The 26,675-nt window shown below is 41.7% G+C and overlaps 2 protein-coding genes across 5 annotated transcripts in view; one reads left to right on the top strand and one right to left on the bottom strand.

Annotated features, from left to right (window-relative positions):
• The window catches only part of RPE65 (retinoid isomerohydrolase RPE65), a 37,914-nt gene that overhangs the window by 3,449 nt on the left and 7,790 nt on the right, over positions 1-26,675 (top strand). For 2 of the 4 annotated variants that reach the window (XM_060206399.1, XM_016189362.2), the window contains exons 3-13: positions 1,048-1,198; positions 4,655-4,762; positions 4,866-5,007; positions 10,457-10,604; positions 12,052-12,133; positions 12,373-12,505; positions 12,610-12,749; positions 13,570-13,699; positions 23,743-23,857; positions 23,961-24,055; positions 24,165-24,276. In XM_060206399.1, coding sequence (XP_060062382.1) covers positions 1,048-1,198; positions 4,655-4,762; positions 4,866-5,007; positions 10,457-10,604; positions 12,052-12,133; positions 12,373-12,505; positions 12,610-12,749; positions 13,570-13,699; positions 23,743-23,857; positions 23,961-24,055; positions 24,165-24,276 — 1,356 coding nt within the window. Of the gene's footprint in view, positions 1-1,047; positions 1,199-4,654; positions 4,763-4,865; positions 5,008-10,456; positions 10,605-12,051; positions 12,134-12,372; positions 12,506-12,609; positions 12,750-13,569; positions 13,700-23,742; positions 23,858-23,960; positions 24,056-24,164; positions 24,277-26,675 lie in introns of those variants that run through there. The other 2 variants (XM_060206400.1, XM_060206401.1) reach the window with 2 other exon arrangements.
• LOC103115837 (methylcrotonoyl-CoA carboxylase beta chain, mitochondrial-like) overlaps positions 12,503-26,675 on the bottom strand; it is a 95,705-nt gene continuing 81,532 nt past the window's right edge. The window contains exon 13 of the mRNA XM_016189363.2: positions 12,503-12,625. Within this exon, the coding sequence (XP_016044849.2) occupies positions 12,584-12,625 (42 nt within the window). The 3' untranslated portion in view covers positions 12,503-12,583. The remainder of the gene's footprint in view (positions 12,626-26,675) is intronic.

Here is a 26,675-nt window from a genome sequence, read left to right as displayed (position 1 = left end):
CTGTGGTTGTTAACTTCGACAGATATATAGCTTTTCAAATGCCAAATTTCCTGCTCCTAACCTATCGCTCTTATCTGAATTCCATCAAAGTATGTAAAGGATATTTGAAATTATCTTTATAGATGAGGCAATTAAGAAAAATAAAAAGTAAAGAAAGTGGAGCTGGTGGGTGGTGCACTTGGTAAAATTCAAAACATTACCAAACTGAAGGCCCCGGGTTCAAGCTCCTAGTCCCCACCCTCAAGTGGAAGTCCCACAAATGATGGAGCAGTGATCAGTGATGCAGGTGTCTCTTCTCTGTTTCTCTCTTCTCCTCCCTCAGTCTCTATCACCTTCCTTTTCTGCCTCTCACCTTCAACCAAAAACAAAAAGGAAAAACAAAAAATGGGTGGAGTCATGCAGACACCAAACCTCAGTCCTAACTCTGGTGGGGAAAGATAAACAAACATAGTAAATGTGTTGGTATATAGGGAAATCTTTATTTTTCTTTTTATTTTTTATTTGTGGTTTACAGTGGGTTAGAAAATCGTCAGATCACAGTAGATAGTTTCACACTACACCCACTACCAAAAGATCTGTGTCCCGACCCTCCCAAAGATAACCACCATAGCTCTTAGAAACTCTTGGTTTGTTTTCTTCTATTTATTTTTTATTTGTTTGTTTGATTGATTTTGCAAGTTCTAATGTACCAGATCTCCAGATTCCACATATGGATGTGAAACCATCTGGCCTTTCGTCTCTTTCTTCACTTTACTAGGCATAATCCTCTCCAGTTCCATTCTAGAGAAATCTTAGAAGAGAAATTCTCTTATCTTTCCAATGCCCTCTATCTAAACTTTGAGACATTTCCACATGTCCCCTCCTCTGTCTCCTAGTAAAAGAAAAGGCATTTTGCTACATGCTTCCCAGTGTAAGAACAGAGCATGAAAATCACTGTCAGCTTAATAAAGCAGAATCTGCTTGTCTGGGCTGCCAGTGACCCCTGCACGTCAGCCGAGAGAGCCCCATTCAGAACAGGAGTAAGAAGCTAGGTTCTGTGTCTCCCAGGCAGGGTCCCTCTATGGCTCACGGGCAGTCTCCTTCGATGTGGTCCAGGACTCTTTGAAGTTGGATCCGAACCATTTTACCACCTGTTTGATGGGCAAGCCCTCCTGCACAAGTTTGATTTTAAAGAAGGACACGTCACATACCATAGAAGGTAAAGCAACGTTGGGTCCCACTCCCCTCCCTAAGGATGAAGCCTGGTTCAAGCAATTCCCAACTGTTTCCCCGCCTCCTGAACTCAGGAGGAGACATATATACCTGCTTCCTCTTGCGATCTGCCTGGGTCAGAACACCTATGGCTTCTGCATGCTTCTAGGAGATGAAGAAACTCCAGAGGGGGTTGTACTGTTGTACAGAAAACTGGGAAATAAGGGAGTCGGGCTGTAGCGCAGCGGGTTAAGCGCTGGTGGCGCAAAGCACAAGGACCGGCATAAGAATCCCGGTTCGAGCCCCTGGCTCCCCAGCTGCGGGGGAGTCGCTTCACAGGCGGTGAAGCAGGTCTGCAGGTGTCTGTCTTTCTCTCCCCCTCTCTGTCTTCCCCTCCTCTCTCCATTTCTCTCTGTCCTATCCAACAACAATGAAAGCAATGATAACTACAACAATAAAACAACAAAGGCAACAAAAGGGAATAAATAAAGTAAATATTAAAAAAAAAGAAAACTGAGAAATGTGATGCATGTAAAAACTATTGTATTTACTGTTGAATGTAAAACATTAATTCCCCAATAAAGAAAAGAAAAAAGAAAAAAAAAACAAGAAGAAACTCTAGGGTTTGGGGATAGAATGCACCTGGTTTTGAAATCTATATCCACCAGATAAGACTTGCCTAGGTAGATAGCTTTTGGCAAGATACTAATCTGTACTTATTGATTTTGTCATCTTTAGAACAAGATGACAATAAACTCTAAGGTCATTACAGAAATTGATAAGGAATAGCAAAATAGTTTACCTGGATGGTGTGCCTGTTTTGCAATGGATGCAACCCAGGTTCAGCTCTAACTGGTGAAACACAAGCAATGACTATATATAATTTAAAACATTGTGATCAGTCAGGAACATTAACAGTATGGTTATTATTGTTATTAGTGTCCCGTTGGCTCTCTTGAGTCCTTTCCATTTTTATGATCAGAAGGGACACTAGAAAGGAGGAAGAGATGACATCAATAATGAAAGCAGGGAGTCCAGCGGTAGCTCAGTGGGCTAAGTACACATGGCGCAAAGCTCAAGGACCCACTCCCCACCTGCAGGGGAGTCGCTTCACAGGCGGTGAAGCAGGTCTGCAGGGGTCTTTCTCTCCCCCTCTCTGTCTTCCCCTCCTCTCTCCATTTCTCTCTGTCCTATCCTCAATGATGACAACAACAATAAGAACTACAACAATAAAAAATAATAATGAAAGCACCAGTTCTACCATAATGATAGAAGAAAGCAAAGTTTTCTTTCTTTTTTTTTTTTTAAAAAAAATATATATTATCTTTATTCATTGGATAGAGACAGCCAGAAATCAAGAGAGGAAGGGAAGATAGAGAGGGAGAATGAAAGAGAGACACCTGCAACCCTGCTTCACCACTCACAAAGCTTCCCCCCTGGGGTGGGGATGGGGGCTTGAACCTGGGTCCTTCCACACTGTAACATGTTCACTCAACCAGGAGCACCACCACCCAGCCCTGAAAGCAGAATTTCCTAAGAGCAAATTCTTGCTAAAAGTCTTGAAGGCCTAAACCTTCGTTCCAGGCATCTTGCTGCAATGGCACCACCATAAATCATTTGTCTTACCCTTGACTATTCTAGTTTGTAAGCAACTTTGTTGATCACCCCAGATTTCAGACACTCTGGAGAGACTTCACAAGGAAGAGAACATGAAAAAATTGCGAGTATTCAGGACAATAGACTGATAGAAGAGAGACAGACCAGGCCATGCCAAACTTTAACTAAGAAAGTATACTGTTCAAAAGTCACGCAAAGTCATCATCATATGCCTTCCGCAGACTTTAGTATTCCATTCCCTCTCCCTTCATGAAAGCACAAAATCAGCATTTTAGTGGATTCTGACCTTAAGAGTACCTAATTTTAAAATTAGCTAAGTGGGGGCCAAGCAGTGACGCACCTGGTTAAGCACTCACGTTACAGTGCATAAGGACCTGGGTTCAAGCTCCCAGTCCCCACCTGCAGGGAGAAAGCTTTGTGAGTGATGAAGCAGGGCTGCAGGAGTCTCTCTGTCTCTCTCCCTCTCTATTTCCCCTTCCCCTCTCAATTTCTTTCTGTCTCTATTCCATAATAAATATATAAAAATATTTTGTAAAAATTACCCAAATAAAATTTTTTTAATTTAATGAAAACCCCAAAAGGGCATGAGGGAGATTAAAAGGAATTATTTCAACATCATGACCTGTATTTCTTTGGACATAAAGGTTAGTGGGTTACAGACTTAGAAGTCAGAGATAGTGCCTGGGTGGTGGCATACCTGGTTGAGCACACATGTTGCAATGTGCAAAGACCTGGATTCAAATCCCCATTCCCCATCTGCAAGGGGAAAGCTTTGTGAGTGGTGAAGCAGGGCTGCAGGTGTCTCTCTGTCTCTCTCCTTCTCTATCATCCCTCCCCTCTCAATTTCTGATTGTCTCTATCCAATAAACTAAAAAGATAATACATTAAAAAAAAAGCAGTCAGAGATGCTATGTTGACTGGCCTCCGCAAACTGTGTAGCTTGATAAAGATAGTGTGTAGTTTTCAAGTCTAGTCAACTTGATTTCGAATCCAACTAGGCCACATATATTTTTTTTAATTTTTATTTATTCCCTTTTGTTGCCTTTGTTTTGTTGTTGTAGCTATTATTGTTGTTGTTGCTGCTGTTGTCATTGTTGGATGGGACAGAGAGAAATGGAGAGAGGAGGGGAAGACAGAGAGAGGGAGATAGAAAGATAGACATCTACAGACCTGCTTAACCACCTGTGAAGTGACTCCCCTGCAGGTGGGGAGCCGGGGGCTCGAACCAGGATCCTTATGGAGGTCCTTGCGCTTGGCGCCAGGTTCACTTAACCCACTGCGCTACCACCCGACTCCCACAAACTGCTTTTTAAAAAAATTTTTATATTTATTTATTTTGCCTTTTGTTGCCCTTGTTTTTTATTGTTGTAGTAGTTATTATTGTTATTGTTAGATAGGACAGAGAGAAATGGAGAGAGGGGGGGGAAGACAAAGAGGGGGAGAGAAAGATAGACACCTGCAGACCTGCTTCACCACCTGTGAAGCAACTCCCCTGCAGGTAGGGAACCGGGAGGCTCAAACTGGGATCCTTAGGCTGGTCCTTGTGCTTTGTGCCATGTGCGCTTAACCCACTGCGCTACCGCCCGACTCCCTAGGCCACATATTTTAATTACAACTCCTCTAAACTTGGTGTCCTCATCTGCCACTGTGAATTTTATAATACTACATTTAAGTGCATCATCTCTTTCTTCCCTTGGCCCCTTGGGCCACCTAAGTGGCATAGATTCATGGCACAGAGTTATGGTTCTAAGCATCCAAGGAGACATACGATGGTCATTCTAAGCTCGCAGGGACCGTGCTAACAACCCTCGCCTATGCCCTTAACCCTCATCTGCATGTTCCTCAGGTTCATCCGCACTGATGCTTATGTCCGCGCCATGACGGAGAAAAGGATTGTCATAACAGAATTCGGCACCTGTGCTTTCCCTGATCCCTGCAAGAATATATTTTCCAGGTTACTGAAACCAAACTATGATAGTAGATCTTTTAAATTGGTCCATTTTCTCTCATTGCTCACAAGTCGTTGAACTGAAAAAAAAAATCATTTCCTTTTGCAGATTTTTTTCTTACTTCCGAGGAGTGGAAGTGACTGACAACGCGCTTGTGAACATCTACCCAGTGGGAGAAGACTACTACGCCTGCACAGAGACCAACTTCATCACCAAGGTCAACCCTGAGACTCTGGAGACCATTAAGCAGGTGGGACGCAGCGCTAAGGTGACATGGCTCTAGAATTTAAAATTCGCTGTGTAGAATCTAGTCAGCTGTGCACTTTGGTAGGAAAACAGACACACAGAGCATGAATTTTCAAATCTTTTATTTTATCATCAGTTGCTATCTATGTGACATAGGTCAGACTTTGTTCATCTATGAAATTTTAAGCACTTGTATATGGATGGAAAGAAAACCATGTAAAATGTCTAACATTAAGTCACTCATTTGTGACAGAAAAATGTACTGCATGCCTTTTAGGTACCAGCATATACAAAATAGGATACATCAGCCAATAAGGGAACGTGTTCCCAGGCTTTTATGCCACATATTGGCTACTTCAAAATTTTACAGCTACTCATATGTATTTACTTTAAAGATTTTTTATGCATTTATCCCCAATAGAATAGAACAATAACTTAGAACTTTGAGGAATTCGGGAGTCGGGGGATAGCGCAGGTGGTTAAGCACAAGGACGGGCTTAAGGATCCCGGTTTGAGCTCCCAGCTCCCCACCTGCAGGGTAGTCACTTCACAGGCGGTGAAGCAGGTCTGCAGGTGTCTATCTTTCTCCCCCTCTCTGTCTTCCCCTCCTCTCTCCATTTCTCTCTGTCCTATCCAACAATGATGATATCAGTAATGACAATAATAACAACTACAAGAATAAAACAACAAGGGCAACAAAAGGGAATAAATAAATAAAAATAAAAACTTAAAAAAAATTTTAAAAGAACTTTGAAGAATTCAAGAAAGAGCCAAATAAGTACTCTATCAGAGATGGACAAGGAAGTGCACTGAAGGTTTGGTACCAAGTGAAAACTGAGGATATTAATTGGTTAAATTATACTAACTCTAAAGCTATTCAGGGAGAGAGACAGACAGAGGGACACCCGCAGCCCTGCTTCACCACTCACAAAGCTCTCTCCCTGCAGGTGGGGTCCTTGTGCACTGCAACAGGTTTGCTTAAACCAAGTGCATCACCACTTGGCCCCAGTCATGTTCTCAGTCTCTGCACAATTCAGAGTGCTCTCCAGCATTCCCAGCTGTGTTCATATCAGCAAACATTCCAGTTGAGAAACTGGGATCCAGAACATTCAGTGTTCTGGAACACAGTGTGGGGATGAAACTACAAGTGTGAATCCTCAACAAAGTTCAGAAGTTCTTGAGTTAATGGGAAGCTACTCAAAGTGTTTGCTCGGCAAAGTGGTTTAAACTGAGTGCCTTAGGATAATGAATCTAAAAGTCATATATAAACTCGGAAGTTCTTGAGTTAATGGGAAGCTACTCAAAGTGCTTGGCAAAGTGGTTTAAACTGAGTGCCTTAGGATAATGAATCTAAAAGTTATGTATAAACCTTTGGGAGAAAAGATAGATGGGACTATTTAGGTGGAATTCAAGATAAGAACTAGAAATTAGTATAGTAGATCAAGAAAGAAAAACAGGACCAAAGCACTGTGTTTCCTCCTTGGCTCTGCATAGAATGGCAGAGCAGTGCTATGGTTTCTCTCCGTCTCTCTCACATGTGCAAGATAAAAAAATGAAAACAAATAGAATAGGATAATAATCCCAACGCTGGGTCTTAATAATAAAAATTTGTCTATAATTCTGAAAAGATTATTTACTGAGCCAAGAGACAGCTCACTTGACAATGTGTGAAGACACCAAGTTCTGACACCACATGTAAGTACCTGAACCACGGGTAGCTTCATGATGGTGAAGCAGTGCTGTGGTGTCTCTCTGCTTCTGTCTCTATGTGAATTTAAACTCAAAAAAGCAAAGTAGGGGGGTCAGGCAGTAGCGCAGTGGGTTGAGCGCACGTGGCGCAAAGCTCAAGGACCGGCATAAGGATCCCAGTTTGAGCCCCCAGCTCCCCACCTGCAGGGGAGTCGCTTCTCGGTCAGTGAAGCAGGTCTGCAGGTGTCGTCTTTCTCTTCCCTTCTCTGTCTTGCCCTCCTCTCTCCCTTTCTCTCTGGCTTATCCAGCAACAATGACAACAATAACAGTAACAGCAACACCGATAAACAACAAGGGCAACAAAGGGAAGAAATGGCCTCCAGGAGGAGTGGATTCGTGGTGCAGGCACCTAGCCCCAGCAATAACCCTGGGGCGAAAGAAAGAGAGGAAGAAAGAAAGAAAAAAGAAAGAAAGAAAGAAAGAAAGAAAGAAAGAAAGAAAGAAAGAAAGAAAGAAAGAAAGAGAAAAGAAAAGAAGGGAATGGAGGAGAAGGAGAGGAGAGTAGAGGAGGAGAGGGGAGGGGAGGGTAGGCGAGGAGAGGAGAGGAGAAGAGAGGAGAGGAGAGATTTTACTGGTAGCAGTGGAATCAGGCAGGTGTAGAAACTCTAATGGAAAAAAGAAAAACTACTTTCTAAAACTTAATATAGTTCCAATAACTTAAAAAAAAATGTGTGTGTGGGAGGCTGAAGTATGAGGGATAATGGTTATGCAAAGAGAGTCTCATGCCTAAGGCTCCAAAGTCCCAGGTCCACTCCCACACACCACCATGAACCAGAGCTGAGCATGGCTAAGATAAATAAATAAATAAATAATGAATAAATGTGTGTCTCCACTAAGGCTGTATGAGTAGATCATTTAGAAACGCACAGAAGCCCAGTTTTTATTTAAATTGCTACAGGATTTTATTTGAAATTTAAAGTCCAAAAACCTAACTCCCGAAGGTTAAAAGTCAGGTCAGATTTAGCAGAACAGTACCCTGAATTCTTATAAAAGTGTAGCTAGAAAAAAAAGTTGAATTTTTTTATTATTACTGAAACAACTTTCTAGGCATTGCCTGATTCCTGCCTGATTCTAAGTCTGATTCCCCTAGACACAACATCCTTGATTCAGTCGAAGAAAATTTGGGTTTTTTTTCCATGATTATTTATTTTTAATATTTTATTAGTGATTTAATATTGATTTACAAAATTATAAGATAATAGAAGTATAATTCCACACCACTCCCACCATCAGAGTTCTGTGTCCTCATTTTCTCCCAGTGGAAACTAGTTCTCCCCAGGTTACAAATAAGGATTGACTATCATTGTCTTCCTATCTATCTATCTATCTATCTATCTATCTATCTATCTATCTATCTATATCTGTAGATATATTTGCCCATTTTTATGGTCCTATCTTTACTTCTTTATGGTCCTACGATATGGTCCTATCACTTTCTATGGTCCTACCTTTACTTTCACAATTATGCTTATAACTGCTTCCTGTGTCTTTCCTTTTTTCCTCTTCTTTCTCAGTATGCAAAACAGGTCCTGACTTCCTCTGGTGTTTTCAAGTAACACTTTTCTTTCAGTGATGATTCCAATACCAAGATTCCTGATCACAAACGTTTTAGGTCCTCCTAGAATTGGAATTCAGAGCCCTCTCTAGTCATCTTCCTCTAATATTTCTCCCATCTGGGAGTATGAATCAAAATTCTGTAATTAGAAGCAAGTTTTTTAAATGCCAGTTTATTAAACATTAGTTAGATTTAGCACTTTTGAGAAACTGTGCCTAGTCTCCTACTCTGGGCTAGATCAACTTTCCATTTTTTAAATTTTTATTATCTTTATTTATTTATTGGATAGCGAGCCAGAAATTTAGACGGAAGGGGGAGAGAGGAAGAGAGAGAGAGAAAGAGAGAGAGAGGGAGAGGGAGACAGAGAGAGAGGGAGAGAGAGGGAGAGGGAGAGAGGGAGAGAGGGAGAGGGAGAGAGAGAGAGAGGCCTGCAGCACTGCTTCACCACTCACAAAGCTTTCCCTCAGCTGGTGGGGACTGGGGGCTCAAACCTGGGTCCTTGAGCATTGTGACATGTACACTCAGCCAGGTATGCCACCACCAGCTCCCGGAGATTAACTTTCTCTACAGGTAAAGTTGACATTTGCTGTGCCACGTGCACACTTATTAACTTAAAGCAATGCTGTCAAATAAAACTTTCTACACGGATGGTAATGTTCTGCCACTTCATGGTCTAAGTGCTAGTAAGCATTTGAAAAGTGGCTAATGTGACTAAGGAACTGAATCTGAAGCTTTATTGAGTCAAATTAATTTACTTTTGGGCGAGGGTAGATAGCATAATGGGTCTGCAAAGAGACTCTCATACCTGAGGCTTCGAAGTCCCAGGTTCAATCCCCCACACCACTATAAGCCAGAGATGAGCAGTGCTCTGGTGCTTCTCTCTGTGTCTTTCTCTCTCTGCATCTTTTCCAAGAATAAAATAAATAAAATACTTTAAAAAAATAATTTACTTTCAAATTGCTACCATACTGGACAGTAAATTCAGTCTGAAGGGTTTGAAGTCAAGGCCCATCTTATTGTCCTTGTTACAATGATTGGCGTATAAGAGACGTTCACCGAGTACTTGGTGAATTAATAAGTGAATGGTTTGTTTACTACTTAAATAAGAGTGTGGAAAAAAAAACCTATACTTTCAAACATATTCTTTTATGGGACAGCTCACTTGCTACACGACACATGATACTGTGTGGGATCCTGGTGCACTGCAGAGGTAGACCAGTAGCTCCGCGGGTGATGTTGTGGAGTCCCTCCTCTTCCTTCCTCTGAATGAAAATATGGAAAACATGGGGCCCTGGAAGTCGCTCAGAAACACCACATCTGTACTAGACCATGAGTTCCTTTTCTGGTGGCACATTAAAAAACAGACACTCTTTGAACCAAATAGAAATCATACTTATTAAATAATGTTTTAAGTAAACTCCGCTCATTATTTCCTCCATAAGCCTTTATTGAGCAAGCCCCTAGTAGAAACTCTAGAACTTATTTTGCCAATATGTGGCTCTGTGTCTTGAAACAAGGTCACTTAACCTTACTAGGCCCTCAATTTTTCTTCTATAAACTTAGATCCAGGGCTCAGTATTTCTTGTGAGGATTCAAATTGAATTAAGCATGAACTCTTCTCACCAAAAACATTAGAATTTAATTCCTGAAAACTGATAGTTCCCCCTGAGGTCTCTTTAGCCTGGAAGTTTTCTAGGACAGTTGGATTCTGTGGTTAATTTCTACTTGAGATTTGTATTTGTGCAACATGCTGGATTGGGTATCTAGGTTGTATGATGAATACAATTGCCTACAATTCAACAATTCCATAGGATTCAGCCAAACATTAAGGAGATTATAAACAAGTTCCAGGATTCAGATTTACCGGTTTTAAGACAACCTGCACAGGCAAAACGAACATTATTTCAAAAAGCATATGGTACACATCAGTTAAAAGCCCCACTCAGGGAGAACACCAAGATTACAGAGGCACTGAGGTTAGTACAGATATCAGAGAACAGCCTATACCAAAGAAGAAATTCAGAGATACAGGAAGAAACAGAACATACACTTAGGACGAATATATAGGCTGTGAGGATCTGGACCCAAGGACTGAAAGTGTGAGACATTATTTCTTTGATCGTGGATGACATTTGCCTTTGTTTCATAGGTTGATCTCTGCAATTATGTTTCAGTCAATGGAGCCACAGCTCACCCCCACATCGAAAGTGATGGGACTGTTTACAATATTGGTAATTGCTTTGGGAAAAACTTTTCAGTTGCCTACAATATTGTAAAGATTCCTCCATTACAAGCAGGTCAGTTTATTCACATCACTCTTCTACAAATGATTCTTGTACTGTGAGCCAATGACTGGAAAAGCAGGGCCTCAAGTCTGAATGTCAGAATAACACTATAGCCCAGCTAACTTATGCTTAAATTTTAGGACACTTGACTTCATCCCTACCAGACCTACCGATGCCTGAAGACACCATAGCAAGAAACTACTTGAAAATACAAAAACTCGAGTGATCCAGTGTCGTCTGCAGTATCATAGATACTGGCTTTGAAAGTATAAAGTTGAGATCCAAATTCAGCAGACACTTGTAGATCACTCGTGCATGTGCCAGGAAGAGCTAAAAATTCATGGCTATGCATTCTAGGATACACACATGCATGAGGCCAGATCAGGCATTTTCTTTTATATATATTTATTATTTTCCCTTTTGTTGCCCTTGTTGTTGTTGTTTATTGTTGTTGTAGTTATTATTGTTGTTGTTATTGATGTTATCGTTGTTAGACAGGACAGAAAGAAATGGAGAGAGGAGGGGAAGACAGAGAGGGGGGAGAGAAAGGTAGACACCTGCAGACCTGCTTCACCATCTGTGAAGCGACTCCCCTGCAGGTGGGGAGCTGGGGGCTCGAACTGGGATCCTTATGCCCGTCCTTGTGCTCTGCTCCACATGTGCTTAACCTGCTGCACTACCGCCCGACTCCCACATTTTCCGTAACCTAACTATCCAGACTACAAATTCATGAAGTCTATTGATAACGATAGAGGCTGTTACAGTGGAAGGGAGAGTGTTCTTTAGAATTCTCCATTTACTGTGAGACATTTGTTAACTATCATGCTAAAAGGATTAGTGGAAGGCATATGGATTTCTGTTTTGTACTTCCTAGTCAGGTTCTGGAAGCATAATTCCTGCATGGGCAGCTTCACCCGGGGACTCTGCTAGAAATACTGAACTAGAACCCTCCCTGAGGCAGGGTGAAGGAATACTTCTTGGGATGGGCACACAATGAGTATTGGAAGGACCTCTGTGTGCTTACAGGCTTGCAAATAACTGACTTAGTAGTGAATGAACTTCAACATGCACACGAACTGCTATATAGAAGCACTGAAATAAAGCCACACATGCTATGTTTCACGGGCTGCATTAGGGAATATACACAGGCATTTATCTATACTAAGATTTCTGATGACCCCCCCAAGTGAAAATCCAGCTCTGTTTGTTGTAAGACTTGACGCTGTTGGAAGACCGACGTACCCTGCCTGCCACAATGCCACTTCTGTGCAGGTTTCCAGGTCTGCTGCCTTTTGGATTTCCCTGGGTCATGGCAGTGGCATAAGAAATCATACTCCTTTATGATTCAGGACGTGAAAATAAGCTCTAAGAAACCGAGATCTAAACATGTATTCCATTGCTTGCGTCAGCTGTTCTAAAAAGGCTGTTCCACAGCCTTTTAAAAACCACTTTATTTCAGACAAGGAAGATCCAATAAGCAAGTCAGAGGTCGTTGTACAATTCCCCTGCAGTGATCGATTCAAGCCATCTTACGTCCATAGGTAACTTGAAGGCCTGCTATGAATCTTCAGGAAAACTCAAGCTTAAAGATCTCTTTTGCCTACCTTTGATACCAATCATGATCACTACACTTTCTTGCAGAAATCTAAATTTAAATGTAATTAAATTTCATGTAGGCACTGTTGATTCTTATAACTGAGCGTTCCTCATGTGCACACTTGTTCACTGTGGTCTGTGGACAGTCCCTTTTATTCACAAGTCTGTTTGTGTTTCTAAACAGTTTTGGTTTGACTCCCAACTTTATTGTTTTTGTGGAGACACCAGTCAAAATCAACCTGTTCAAGTTCCTTTCTTCCTGGAGCCTCTGGGGAGCTAACTACATGGATTGTTTCGAGTCCAATGAAACCATGGGGGTGAGCATTGCGTTTTCTGGTCAGTCGTGATGCTGAAGGTGTGTTTCATAGTCCAGTCGGTTTTCATTTTTAAATGCCTCAAAACAGTCTCCTCGTTTTTGAAGGTGTGGCTTCATATTGCTGACAAAAAGAGAAAAAAGTATCTCAATAATAAATATAGGACCTCTTCGTTTAATCTCTTCCATCACATCAACACCTATGAAGACAGTGGATTTCTGATTGTGGACCTTTGTTGCTGGAAAGGGTAAGAAAACATTGTAGACCTCACCTCTCCAGCTGTTTCTGAAAACACAGGGAGTTTTGTGGCCGCAGTGGTGGTGGCAGTGGTGGTGGTGTTATTGTTGTTGTCATTTTCAGAAATCTTTCTCTCAGTATTTAAGTAGAATTACATATTTTAAAAGCAAGAGGTATACTCAAATCATAAAATTAAAATGGAGGAAGCAGTAGGAAATTGAGGTAAGCAGATCAGATGCCATCATCAAAGTTGATGATTGAAAACTAATTAAGTCCTCGAACTAGAACTCAAAAATGAAAACTTCTAGACCCAAGACATAAATAGAAACTTGCTTGTACATGGAGGGTGGATAGCATAATGGTTATGCAAACACTCTCATGCCTGAGGCTCCAAAGTCCCATGTTCAATTCCCCGCACCACCATAAGCCAGAGCTAAACAGTGCTCCGGTTAAAAAATTAAAAAAAAAAAAAAAAAAAGAAACTTGCTTCCACTTGAACTGCACAATCTTGCTTTGAGAGAAGGAGGCAGACAAGTCACTAAAAAGAAACGAGCCCTTTAAGTCACAAATAAAAATGAAACAGACATAAAGAAACAGAAAAGAATATTTATCTCAAAGGTCGCTGTTCTATAATCATATCCACAAAGCTGTTTTCTTTCCTTTGTGCTCAGTGTGGGTAGAAAGAAATGACTCTACTGTCCCTGGATCATTGACATTTTCTGAATTATGGAAAAAAGAATAGATATGCATTCCTGATTTTTAAAGACATCAATCATGTCTCTAAAATGTGTTGTAATTGTCTGTGTTACTGTGACTTCTTATCTTGGCAGATTTGAATTTGTCTATAATTACTTATATTTAGCCAACTTACGTGAGAACTGGGAGGAGGTGAAAAAAAATGCCAGAAAGGCTCCACAGCCTGAAGTGAGGAGATATGTACTTCCTTTGACTATAGACAAGGTAACCACCCTCTCCATAGATTTCAACTGCAACCAGACTGTTTCATTTCGAGTTTGTTTTCCTGCTGTAAGTTTATGCATAAAGTCTTGTAATGTCAGTTAAAGGAATTTTTGAAATAGGTTAAGCCAGCTTCCCTATGAGGAAAGGAGCTCCAAAAAGTGACATGAGCTGGTAAAATCAACTGTAGCGCAGTCAATATGGACCATCAAAGCAGGGCTGTGATGGTAAATCTGCTGTTTTCTCATTTACAAAATCTTGTTAAGACATTCTCTCAGCGCCAGGTGGTGACTCTCACGTAGGTATATGTAGGCTAGATACACAGACGTGGTTGCAACAGCAAAGTGGCATATAAAAACTACACCCACAGTAGACTGAGAACTAGGCACGACTGCTCTTCAGTAAGATTCTGTGAATTAAAAAAATAATCATAATAATGGGAAGAGATGCAGGGCATTACAGTCAGGTTGTGGTTTTTCATTTGTTTAGTTGTTGCTTTAAGCTTCTCCAAAGGCAGAGAGGGGAACATTGAGAGTGTAATGATTATGCTAAAGGGCCTGAGCCTCCGAGGTCCGAGGTTCAAACCCTGATGCCTTCTTGAGATGCCAGAACTGAGCGGTACTTGGTAGAGGAAAAAAAAAAAACAAGCAAACAAACAACAGACACCATAAAATAATTAGGCAGAGGAGCCAGGGCATGGTCTACTAGTAGAATGCACAAGGACCCAGATCCAAGCCCGTGGTCCCCATGTGCAGGAAGGAAACTTCATGAATGATGAAGCAGGGTTGCAGGTGTCTCCCCCCCCCGCCTTTCTCTCTCTTCCTATTCCATTCCTCACTGTCTCTAAAAAACAAGAGAAATAGCCACCAGGAATGGTAGATTCACTGAGCAGGCACTGAGCCCCAGCAATAACCTAGATGGCAATTGAAAAAAAAAAAAAAGAAGCTAGAAAGCAAAACAATACGAAGACAGAAAGTCCTCTCTGGCAATGAAACATGAAGCCTACGGAACATGGGTTTTAAGTAGAGGGAATAAAGGAGTAAGTCAGTGATATTTACCTAAGCCTTTTGGCTATTATGGAAATGATAATGAGTCACTGAAGTATTTTAAATGTATAGAGGGTTAGGGGCTGATTTGTCAGATCTGCATTTTGTTGTGTTTTTTTTAAAAAAATATTTATTTATTTCCCTTTTGTGGCCTTTGTTTTTTTTTTATTGTTGCTGTAGTTATTATTGTTGTTGTTATTGATGTCGTCGTTGTTAGATAGGACAGAGAGAAAGAGAGAGAGGAGGGGAAGACAGAGAAGGGGAGAGAAAGACATACACCTGCAGACCTGCTTCACCGCTTGTGAGGTGACTCCCCTGCTGGTGGGGAGCCAGGAGCTCAAACCGGGATCTTTATGCTGGTCCTTGCTCTTTGTGCCATGTGCGCTTAACCCGCTGTGCTACTGCCCGACTCCCCATACCTGCAATTTGAAAGGTCTCTCTAGCACTCTGGGAAGGGAGGAGTCTGGAAGTTTGATGGTGGAGAAGACTGATGCAATAGGGAAAATGAAAGAAGATAATATATTGCAATTAAGAAACTAGAGACTAAGCGATGAAGGAGGTTACAAAACTGAGACATACATAGCAGGCCAGTACAGAAGGAATTGGTGTCTAATTGCCATGTTCAGGGTAATGCAGAGGAAGAGGTCGTAGCGACTTCCAGATTTCTGCCTGGGGCAGATGAGTAGAAGTAGTAAATTTTTTTAAATTTATTTAAAAAAAGGAAACATTAACAAAACCATAGGATAAGAGGGGTACAACTCCACACAATTCCCACCACCAGAACTCCGTATCTCATCCCCTCCCCTGATAGCTTTCCTATTCTTTATCCCTCTGGGAGTATAGACCCAAGGTCATTGTGGGATGCAGAAGTTGGAAGGTCTGGCTTCTGTAATTGCTTCCCCGCTGAACATGGGTATTGACAGGTCGATCCAGCCTGTCTCTCTCTTTCCCTAGTAGGGTGGGGCTCCAGGACACATTGGTGGGGTTGTCTGTCCAGGGAAGTCATAGAGCTCAGTGAGAATGGACCTTAAACTCTCTGACTTTCCCCTTGCAAAATTCATCTGTAATATGTACTTGTGTGCCCATAATACACTGACAGGACAAACCAGTTGCTTTAGTTATCTCTAACATTATTGAACACGCTGAACTCATAATGCTCTGCATATCAATGAAATAAAAATGAATCAATTAACTTAAGTATCCTATGCTTTTTCCCCCTGTATTCCACATAGTGTAAAGGGGAAATAATTTTCTCAATGTATAGTCAGCATAGCCTGAAGAAAGGCCATCTGGATGTCTAATGTCTCTCTTCCAGTAGTTGTCAAGAAACCACTATAGCGTGGCATGACACTAGCTGATTCCATGAGTACAATAAGAATACTTCACTTGGACACTCAGAAATAGTAATGGGTATAGGTGTGACTTGGAAAGGAAGCGAAGGTATGGCCATAGAAGTGAACACAAATGGACAAAAAAAGAAAGAAAAGAAAGAAAGAAAAGGAAAGATAGATCTAGATATTTAGTCAACCCATATCTGTGACCCTGGAAGAAATATTGCAGTTCCCACTGCAGGGAGGTGGGAGGCAAAGAACTCTGGAGGCCAGGTGGAGACGCACCTGGATAAGTACACACAGCACAAAGCATAAAGACCTCAGCTCCCCACCTGCAGGGGGGTTGCTTCACAGGCAGTGAAGCAGGTCTGTAGGTGTCTATCTTTCTCCCCCCGCTCCTTGTCTTCCCCTCCTCTCTTGATTTCTCTCTGTCCTATCCAACAACAACAGCAATAATAACAACAACAAAGGCAACAAAATTGGAATAAAAATGGCCTCCAGGAGCAGTGAATTCATAGTGCAGGCACTGAGTCCCAACGATAACCCTGGAGGAAAAAAAAAAGTTACATATTGAACATGACAGTGGAGGAGGACCTAGAGGGGGTTGAATTTTTATGTGGAAAACTGAGAAATGTTACACATGTATTAACTATTGTATTTTACTTGTGACTGTAAACAGCTAATCCCCCAATAAAGAAATCTACCCCCCAAAAGTTATATATTGGGAAATACCGAATCACTATCTGAATTCATTCCATTCACTTTTATTTCCAATGCAGGGATTTTATCTTTACTTATTTTTTTTTTAACCATTTTATTGGAGGGTGATGGTTTGCAGTATAGTCATTGACACGTCGGTGCAGTTTCTCATCTCCGCATGACAGGTGTCTTCAGAATTTGTTCATCCCCAACTTAGGTCCTTTCGCTCATCATGTCCCAGGATCCTCTCTATCCGCAGCTGTCCCTTCTTCATGCGGAGTTTATCAATATTTTTCGTGTTTGTTTTTTGCGTATGCAACCAAAATAAAACATAGGCATTTATCTCATTATCTTACACAAAAAACCTGTCTGTACCTGTTGTTCATTGTTTTGTATCATTCAACAATATATACTAAACACTAAAGATCAGATGTATTCAACTCTTCAGTATTCTCTCTGTGAATGTGCTCAAGTCCCACTCTGCTGAACAGTAGACTTGTTTTCTGTGACTTTTACAGATGACTCTACAAAGAATAACTGTGTCTCTGTTATTCCTATATGTTCAGATATATCAATAGGATAGATTCTCATACATAAAATGAAATAGTAAAGGATGAATGGATTTATTTAAAAGAATAAGAAGGGGAGTAAAAAATAGGTGTTTATTTGTTGAGGGAAAATAATGTTATAGATTTCTTCCTTAAAATATAATTTAGGGGGAGTCGGGTGGTAGTACAGTGGGTTAAGCACATGTGGTGCAAGGCACAAGGACCGGTGTAAGGATCCCGGTTCAAGCCCCTGACTCCTCACCTGCAGGGGAATCATTTGACAGGTGGTGAAACAGGTCTGCAGGTGTCTGTCTTTCTCTCCCCTTCTCTGTCTTCCCCTCCTCTCTCGATTTCTCTCTGTCCTATCCAACCACAACAACATCAAAAACAACAACAATAATAACTACAACAATGAAACAAGGGCAACAAAAGGAAATAAATAAATAAATATTTAATATATATATATATATATAATTTAGGGGCTGAGCAGTAGCTCAGCGGGTTAATGGCACATGGTGGTAAGTGCAAGGACCAGCATAAGGATCCCAGTTCAGAGCCCCGGCTCCCCACCTGCAGTGGGGGGTCACTTCACAAGCAGTGAAGCAAGGCTGCAGGTGTCTACCTTTCTCTCCCCATCTCTGCCTTTTCCTCCTCTCTAAATTTCTATCTGCTCTATCCAACAACAACAATAACAACAAGGGAAGTAAAACGGAAAAAAATGGCCTCCAGGAGCAGTGGATTCGTAGTGTAGGCACTGAGCCCCAGCAATAGCCCTGTAGGCAAAATATACATATTAAATATATATTTATGATATCTACATTAATAGAAGAAAAATAAGATAGGACAGAGTGATATTATTACACTTGAAATCACATGACTAAGATTGGCAGACATTCAAAGCTTCCTGATGTGTTCATGCACATATAAGGTACATTTTCACCCTCTCTTCTGAATATCACCACTAGGTGCCTCCAGCTTATTTACAAAATCCACTTTTCTCTTCCCTCTTTATCTTCCATTTCTTTCCCATCCTGAAAAGTTTAAACTCTAGCCTCTTAATTCATTATACAACACCAGAAAAAATATGACTTCACCTCCCTCTCTCTCCTCCTCCTCCTTCTTCTGCTTCTCTCTCTCTTCCTCTCTCTCTCTCTCTCTCTCTCTCTCTCTCTCTCTCTCTCTCTCTCTCTCCTCTGCTTTTTCTGGGTCTCAGTGCCTGAATAAAGACTCCATAGTTCTTGGTGGCTTTTGTCCCTTGCTTTCTTTTCTTTTAGAGACAGAAAGAAATAAAGAATGAGAAAAATGGAATAAGAAAAAGAGAAACTCCTGAAATACTGAGATACACATGAAGCTTTATGCTCTAGGTGGGGGTCTGGTGCTTGAACCTGGGTCCTCAAGTATAGCAATGTGTGTGCTCTGCCAGGTACACTATTTTCTGAACTTTCTTTCACCTTCTTTCTTTATCCAAGTGCTAGCTCTTCTGAGGCTACCAGTCTGTCTTGTTTGCCCATTCCCGCGGGTCATAGCATCTCCTTTGACCATCCTTGAGCCTCTGAACTTGGACCTGGGATAAGTGTCCTCTTTGTCCTACTTGACTGCACCCAGACCATTCTTCCTTCTGTCCATCTGTAACATTTCACTTTTTTATATCATTTGACCATCCTTGAGCCTCTGAACTTGGACCTGGGATAAGTGTCCTCTTTGTCCTACTTGACTGCACCCAGACCATTCTTCCTTCTGTCCATCTGTAACATTTCACTTTTTTATATCATTTGTTCTAATCATATAGTCCAATGGTTGGTGTTCATTGCATATAGACAGCACCCCACTATCGTTACAAGGCTCAGATCTACCCCTGACTTTTAGTAACTTCAATATGCACATCACGGCGACGCTCCCAGTATTATGACCTCCCGGTTCCTTCACCTACCTCGTTGATCCTGTCTTCTATTATTTCAGCTGCTCACTCCCCACAGCCATAACCTGACCTTTCTTTCCTTTACCTGTTGCTGTGCCTCTTCCATAATCCTACTTTAATGCATGACAAAGTCTACCGTTACTTGTCTTCCTTTTTTCATCCTAAGTTTATTAGTGACTTAATATTACTTTATAAAATTATAACAGGGATACAGTTCTGCATTATTCCCACCACTAGAGTTCTGTGTCTCCATTCCCTCCATTGTAAACTACAGTAGTTCTTCCAAGGTCACAGATATGGTTTGACTATTATTTCTACAACTGTGTATATTTGCCCATTTTTCCCCCATGGTCCCATTTTCTCTTCCTTTCCAAGTCACGCCTACACCTGTTAGTACTTCTAAATGTCCTCTCTCTCTGGGTCCTGATGGAGTTGGAGCCCAGAGCCCTCTGGTCATCTTTCCCTTAACATTTTTTTCCCCACGGTGCATATGGAATGAAATTCTTTTGGGGATGCAGAAGGTGGGATTTCTGGCTTCTGTAATTGCTTCTCTGCTGGACATAGGCATTGGCAGGAGGATTCATACCCTCAGCCTGTTTCTGTCTTTCCCTAGAGGGGCAGGACTCTGGGGAGGTGGGTTTCCAGGACACATTGGTGAGGGAGTCTGTCCAGTGAAGTCAGGATGGAATCAATTCCCCCAGAGGCTAGCAGCTAGTTCATCTGGTACAACATGTGCTTTGCCATGCGCAGGACATTAAGTCTGAGCCTTAGAAGGTCATAGGAGCACCATGCATAGCACCAGGGCAGCTCTGTGGATGGTGGAGAAATGCCATGATGTCTCTCTTCTCACTCTTTCTCTCCCTTTTTCAATTAAGTAAAGAATAAAAACTAGATTGGGGAGGCCATCTGATGGCATCATACATGTGAGGTTTTGAGTTCATTCTCCATCTCCACACTAAAAAATATTTATTAGTGAAAAAAATATCAGGGGGCTGGCCTGATAGAATGTATACATTTAAGTGTGTGTGGACCTGAATTCAAGCCCCTGGTCACCACCTGTTGGGGGGAATCTTTATGAGAAGTGAAGCAAGCCTGCAGGTGTCTCTCCTCTGCTCCCCTCACTGGCCTGTTCCTTCTCAATTTCTATTTGTCTGTATCCAAAATAAATAATAAACAGTAACAAATTTTTTAAAAGATAATTTTAAAAAGGGACACAAAACTTTGGTGATGGAAATGGTGAAATGAATAAAAACTTAAATAAATTTATGCCATATGAGAGAGATAATTTGTCCTCCTACAGTTCCTACCAAAAATTGAACCTAACTGATTTTCCGCTGCCTCTCACTCTCCTAGGAACTTAACCTCTTTTTACTGGATGTCATCCTTCCTTCTAGAAGCCTTCATTTCTCTTGCCTCTTTTTTTTTAATTCATCAAACTCATTTTTCAAGACCACAAATCTTAAGTTAAAATTGGTTCTGTGTCCAACTCCATGCTTGGACCTTTGAGGCTGGAATCAAATGCCAAAAATCCATGACCGTGGTAATTTCTTATTTTTACACACCTCCAGATTACAGTTTCCAACTTCATTTACTCTGCCACTTTCCTAGGGAGATATTTCACACTTTCTCTCCTTATACTTCTAACACCTCCCACCTCCATACTTATCCTTAGCTGGTGGTTCTGCCTCCTCCTTCACTGAAATAAACAAAAGGAAAAAAAAAAAAGAGGAGAACATTAACTCCTGTCACCATACCCACCCACTCACTAGCATAGGCATCCTATCCAGAGATCCGCCATCCTGTCCAGAGCTGGTCCTGCCATCTTCCATCACCTACTCAAGTAGATGATTTTAGCAGTTCTCCTTCTCTCTGTTCTGTCAAGCAGATGACTTAGCAGTTCTCCTCCTCTCTCTTCTGTCATCAGAGTCCTTCCCATTTTTATCAGATCACTCATCATGTTATTATTTACAATAGCCTTCTTTGAACTCACATGTGCAACCCCTTTGTTTCTCTCCTTGTATACCTTGCATGCTGGAGGGCATTCTCCCTTCATTTTCTTTTTCTTTTTTAATTTCTATTATCTTTACTTATTGAATAAAGACAGCCAGAAATTGAGATAGTAGAGGGAGATAGAGAGAAGGAGAGAGAGAGAGAGGGAGAGAAAGAGAGAGAGAGGGGAGAGATAGAGAGAGAGAGAGAAGAGAGAGAGACGTCTGTAGCACTGCTTCACCACTCACAAAGCTTCCCCCCACCACCACCCTGCAGGTGAGGACTGGTGGCTCGAACCTGGGTCCTTGCACATTGTAGCATGCGTACCCAACCAGGTGCACCACCACCAGGCCCCATTCTCTCATCTCCTACTTGTACATTCACCTTCTTTACAGCAACTCAAGTCTTACATCAGTCAAACACCTTGGATGTCATCTTTGATGCTTTGCCTCATAGCCTGTCTTTTCCTGCACTTTGGGTTGGGATGGGCCTATGGGCCGATATATCTGTCATGAAATTCTCTTTGTGCTTTTACTTTACCTTGATGCCAATGATACTAGTCTGGACCATTATTTTATTGTGACTAGACAAATGGGCCTCCATGATCCTACACCTGCATCCCTTCAACTCCCAACAGTCGTTTCAACAGAAATGAAACAGGTCATTCCTCAAACCTCTCCAATGGTTTCTTAGCTCTCGTTCGCAGAAAAATACCAACACATGTGAGGTTCTACACAATCTGACCTTATCAGCCCTCTATCTGCTTCTCATCTTTTTTCTATCCTATGCAGTCAGTTGTGGCCAAACAAAACTCTTCAAAGTCCCTCAAGCCTTTTGTCATCCTCCTAGCAGCCTTCGTGATACTACCGGTTCTCTCGGCTTGAAATCGCTTCCCTCGGATTCTTTATCGTTAATTTTCATCGCAAGTTTTGTCTTACGTGTCACTTTTTCATGAGACCAACCCTGCCCCTCTATTAAAACTGAAACACACCTACACTTCATACATCTTTTAAGACTATTTATTTGTTGGGGTTTTTATTATTTTTATAGAGACAGTGAGAAGTTAAGAGGGTGGGGAGACAGAGAGGGTGAGAGACACCTGCAGCCCTGCTTCACTGCTCACCCCACTAGCCATAGGTGGATGCCAGGGACTTGAACTCAAGCCCTTGAAATCTACTGAGTGGTTCATCATCCAGCCATGCCTTTCATACTTCAGACCTCTCTCTGCTTTTTTTTCCCTCCATATTTATGATACACTTTATCTATTAATTTCATGTGTGTTCCTCAAACTAGAATGTAAGGTTCAGAAGGACAAGTAACTTATTCTCTAAACTGCTTCATATGGGTCTACTGGAGTCTAGTAAAAAAAAAAAGGTAGTCATGTATTTGATAAACTTATCAATAAATTAATGTTTTCTTTATTGCCACCAGGGTTATTGCTTGGGCTCACTGCTGGTACTGCAAATGCACCATTCCTGGTAGCCACTTGTCTCTCTCTCTCTCCCTCTCTCTCTGTCTCTCTCTCTTTATATATATAAATGATTATATTATATATTTTCTCTGACTTATTATATATATAATAAGTCAGAGAAATTGATTAGGGAGGAGGAGATATAGAGGGAACAAGAAAGAGAGACACCTGCAGACCTGCTTCACTGCTTGTGTACATGGAGAGTAGGTGTTTGAACCTGGGTCCTTGCATCTGGGTAATGTGTGTCTTCCACTGGATAAGCCATTGTGTGGCCCTTAATATGCTCTTCTAAAGAGTACATGATATCCATTATTTTCATAAACATATAATCTGGGGGCCAGGCAGTAGTGCAGCAGGTTGAGCACACATGGCACAAAATGCAAGGACCGGTGTAGGTTCTGCCCCCCGGTTTGAGTCCCCGGCTCCCCACCTGCAGGGGAGTTGTTTCACAAGCAGTGAAGCAGGTCTGCAGGTGTCTATCTTTCTCTCCCCCTCTCTGTCTTCCCCTCCTCTTTCCATTTCTCTCTGTCCTATTTAACAACAACAATGATAAAAACAGCCTCCAGGAGCAGTGGGTTTGTAGTGCAGGCACTGAGCCCTAGCAATAACCTTGGAGGCAAAAAAAAAAAATTAGAAATATATATATATATATATATATATATATATTCTAACTATAATGTAGATAAGTATTGCAAAAGATCCCTAGAGAGTTGGAATCTGTTGTTCTGTAGGGGAAAAAAATTATGTGTGTGTGTGTATATATATCTCCCTGTCCAGAGGCTTTCCCTAAGAGATCTCAATTTAAATTGAGAGCAGTCTTACTTCACAGATGAGATGATGAAAGCCTGGGCAGCTTTATGACAGATTCAGGTACAAGCACAGACTTCTCGCGTTCCTGGGTTCCCCTTGTACAACTTTCTGCCCTCTTCCTTCCTACATTCCGACTCAAGAAACAACAGGCACTGGAGACAAGACACGGGACTGTGGCATGTGTGAGTGCGTGCTTTTGTCCTTTCTGCTCATTTCTGTCACTCTTTTCCTTAGGCTGACACAGGCAAGAATTTAGTCACACTGTCCAACACCACAGCCACTGCCATTCTGTGCAGCGATGAGACTGTCTGGCTGGAGCCAGAAGTTCTTTTCTCGGGACCTCGACAAGGTGAGCCAGACGATTTAATCCAAATGCTCATCGCAGGCTGAACAACATGTTCCATTCACACCGATGAACCGAGTTCTCCTAAATGTTTGCTCTTTCTTGGTAGCCTTTGAGTTTCCACAAATCAACTACCAGAAGTATGGTGGGAAACCTTATACGTACGCGTATGGACTTGGCTTGAATCACTTTGTTCCAGACAGGGTAATTAATCCATCTTACTATGATTCAAACAGTACTTTGAATCAGACACCAGTCAAGGAAAAAAAAAAATTGGTTAATTAATGTATTTTCCCTTCTTTCTTACAAGCAGCTCTGTAAGCTGAATGTCAAAACTAAAGAGATTTGGATCTGGCAGGAGCCCGAGTCCTACCCATCAGAACCCATTTTTGTCTCTCACCCAGATGCCTTGGAAGAAGATGATGGTAATGAAGCAATGAATGCATCTGAACACCCAGTCTTTTTTTTTAATTTAATTTAATTTTATTAGTGATTTACAAAATTACATGTTGACAGGGGTATTAATTCCATACCATTCCCACCACCAGAGTTCTGAAAACCCAATCCCTCCATTGCAAACCACTGCAGTTCTCCTAAGGTTGCAGACATGGTTTGACTATTATTTCTACAACCATCTTTCTATATTTATACATAATTGCCCCCTTTTCCTTCCAGGTCCCATCCTCTCTTCTCCTCCAAGCCAAACATAAGCCTGTTACTACATCCAAATGTCCCTCCCAATTTTTCCTCCTCTCTCTCTGGGTCCCCATGGAGCCCTCTTCTCCTCTTCGTCCTATCACTTCTCCCCTACTGGGAGTATGGATGCAAATTGATTTGGGGGTGCAGAAGGTGGGAGTTCTGGCTTCTGTAATTGCTTCTCTGCTGAGCATGGGTGTTGGCAGGTCAATCCATAGCCCCCAGCCTGTTTCTATTTTTTTCTCCTCCTGGGATAGAGCTCTGGAGAGGAAGTGACTACCCCTTCTTTACTGGGATATTATTTATCTCATTAGGAGAGGAATTATTAGTCCTTACTGTCCAGAAATAATAGAATGCAGTATCTGCTAGAGAGGAAAAGGAGGAGGAAAAAGAAATAACAGCATGGGTTCTAAGTTTTTGCCTTTCCTGGTTGAGATAGCTTTATAAAAAAAGGTTATAGTTCTTAGGTAGAAACTTTTACTCTGCCACACAAATAGAATTACTATTCAGCCTGGAGACTGGGGTGTGGACTTTCCTCCTAGCTGGACTTAGAAAGACCCCAGAACCGGGAGTCAGGCAGTAGCACAGTGGGTTAAGTGCATGTGGCGCAAAATGCAAGGATCCCGGTTGGAGCCCCCGTCTCCCCACCTGCAGGGGAGTTGCTTCACAGGCGGTGAAGCAGGTCTGCAGGTGTCTGTCTTTCTCTCTCCCTCTCTGTCTTCCCCTCCTCTCTCCATTTCTCTCTGTCCTATCCAACAACAGTGACAGCAAGCATAACTACAACAATAAAACAACGAGGGCAACAAAAGGGAATACATAATAAATATTAAAAAACGAAAGACCCCCAGAACTACAAACTGTAAGGCAGCCACTCACTAACGCACGTTAGCTGGGACATATGTTGAATCAGACCTTCTGGGGTTAAAATGTGAAAAGCCACAGGGAAATGAAGACAGCAAAGAGTTGCAGAGAAAACACAGAAAACAGTAAGTGGCACCAGGTGTGTGAACAGCGAGTAGGTGATAGTTTGGGTAGGGAGCTAGGGTGGTCCTCATTGAAAAAGTGACATTTCAACACAAGACTTGTAGAAGATGATAGAATTAATAATGAAGATATCTGGGGAAAGAGTCTTCAAGCAGCGAGAAAAGACACGTGAAGGTGTGTGTGTGTGTGTGTGTGTGTGTGTGTGTGTGTGTGTGTGTCTGCACATATACAGCCCATCCAGCTGGGTTATCCTTTTATTTGATGGAAGTAAACTGTCAGCTAGATCTTGAAAATCAGAGAAATAGTACACTTTTATTTTAATGTTTTAAATAAATGTTTATCTCAGGGTTGTCATAATTTTTGCAGTAAGAAAAGCAGGTATTGAATTTTTAAACTTTATTACTTTATCTGATAGAACAGAGAGAAATTGAGAGGGAGGGGGAGATAGAGGGGGAAAGAAGGACAGAGAGATACCTGCAGTGCTGGTTCACCATTCCTGAAGCTTTTCCCCTACAGGTGGAGACCAGGGGCTTGAACCTGTGTCCTTGTGCATAGTAATGCATGCACTTAACCAGATGTGGCACCACTAGGCCCCTGAGGAATTAAATTTTGTATTACAGATGATAAGTATATAGATCAATTCATTAAGAATTTAATGACAACTATGTTCTAGTTATTATCATAGACTACAGCAGGTAGTGGGTAAATCAGGTAGTCCCTTCCTGCAGTGTAGTTCACTTGACAAAAATAGTGGGGAAAAAAAAAACTTTCACCGTGGTCACACAGCCAATTGGGGAAATAGAAGAAGACAGCTAACCATATGGTATCAGATTGTTTTTCTCTAAAGGGGTGCCAGGGAGTGAGCCCAGGGCTTCACACATGTGTGGTACCACCATTGAGATTTCTGTGCAGCCTAATTCTCTTATTCTTACAGAAGGAGTGGGAGAGACAGACAGACAGCAAGAAAAGACACAGAACAGCACTATTCCACATTCCCAGAGCTTCCCAGGGCTTGTCTATCCACCAGATGTGGTGCTGGGCCTTGTATCCCAACACCTTGCCCATGGAAGGCAGGCATTCTTTGAGTCAAATACCCTCCAGCCTCTCCTCTGTGTTTTTGTTAATAACAATATAAAGCATCCTA

This window comes from Erinaceus europaeus, chromosome 13 (genome assembly GCF_950295315.1).
Source record: "Erinaceus europaeus chromosome 13, mEriEur2.1, whole genome shotgun sequence".
Taxonomy (NCBI): Eukaryota; Metazoa; Chordata; class Mammalia; order Eulipotyphla; family Erinaceidae; genus Erinaceus; species Erinaceus europaeus.
The sequence above is the reverse complement of the archived record's forward strand: the minus strand, read 5'-3'. Positions and strand labels throughout refer to the sequence as shown.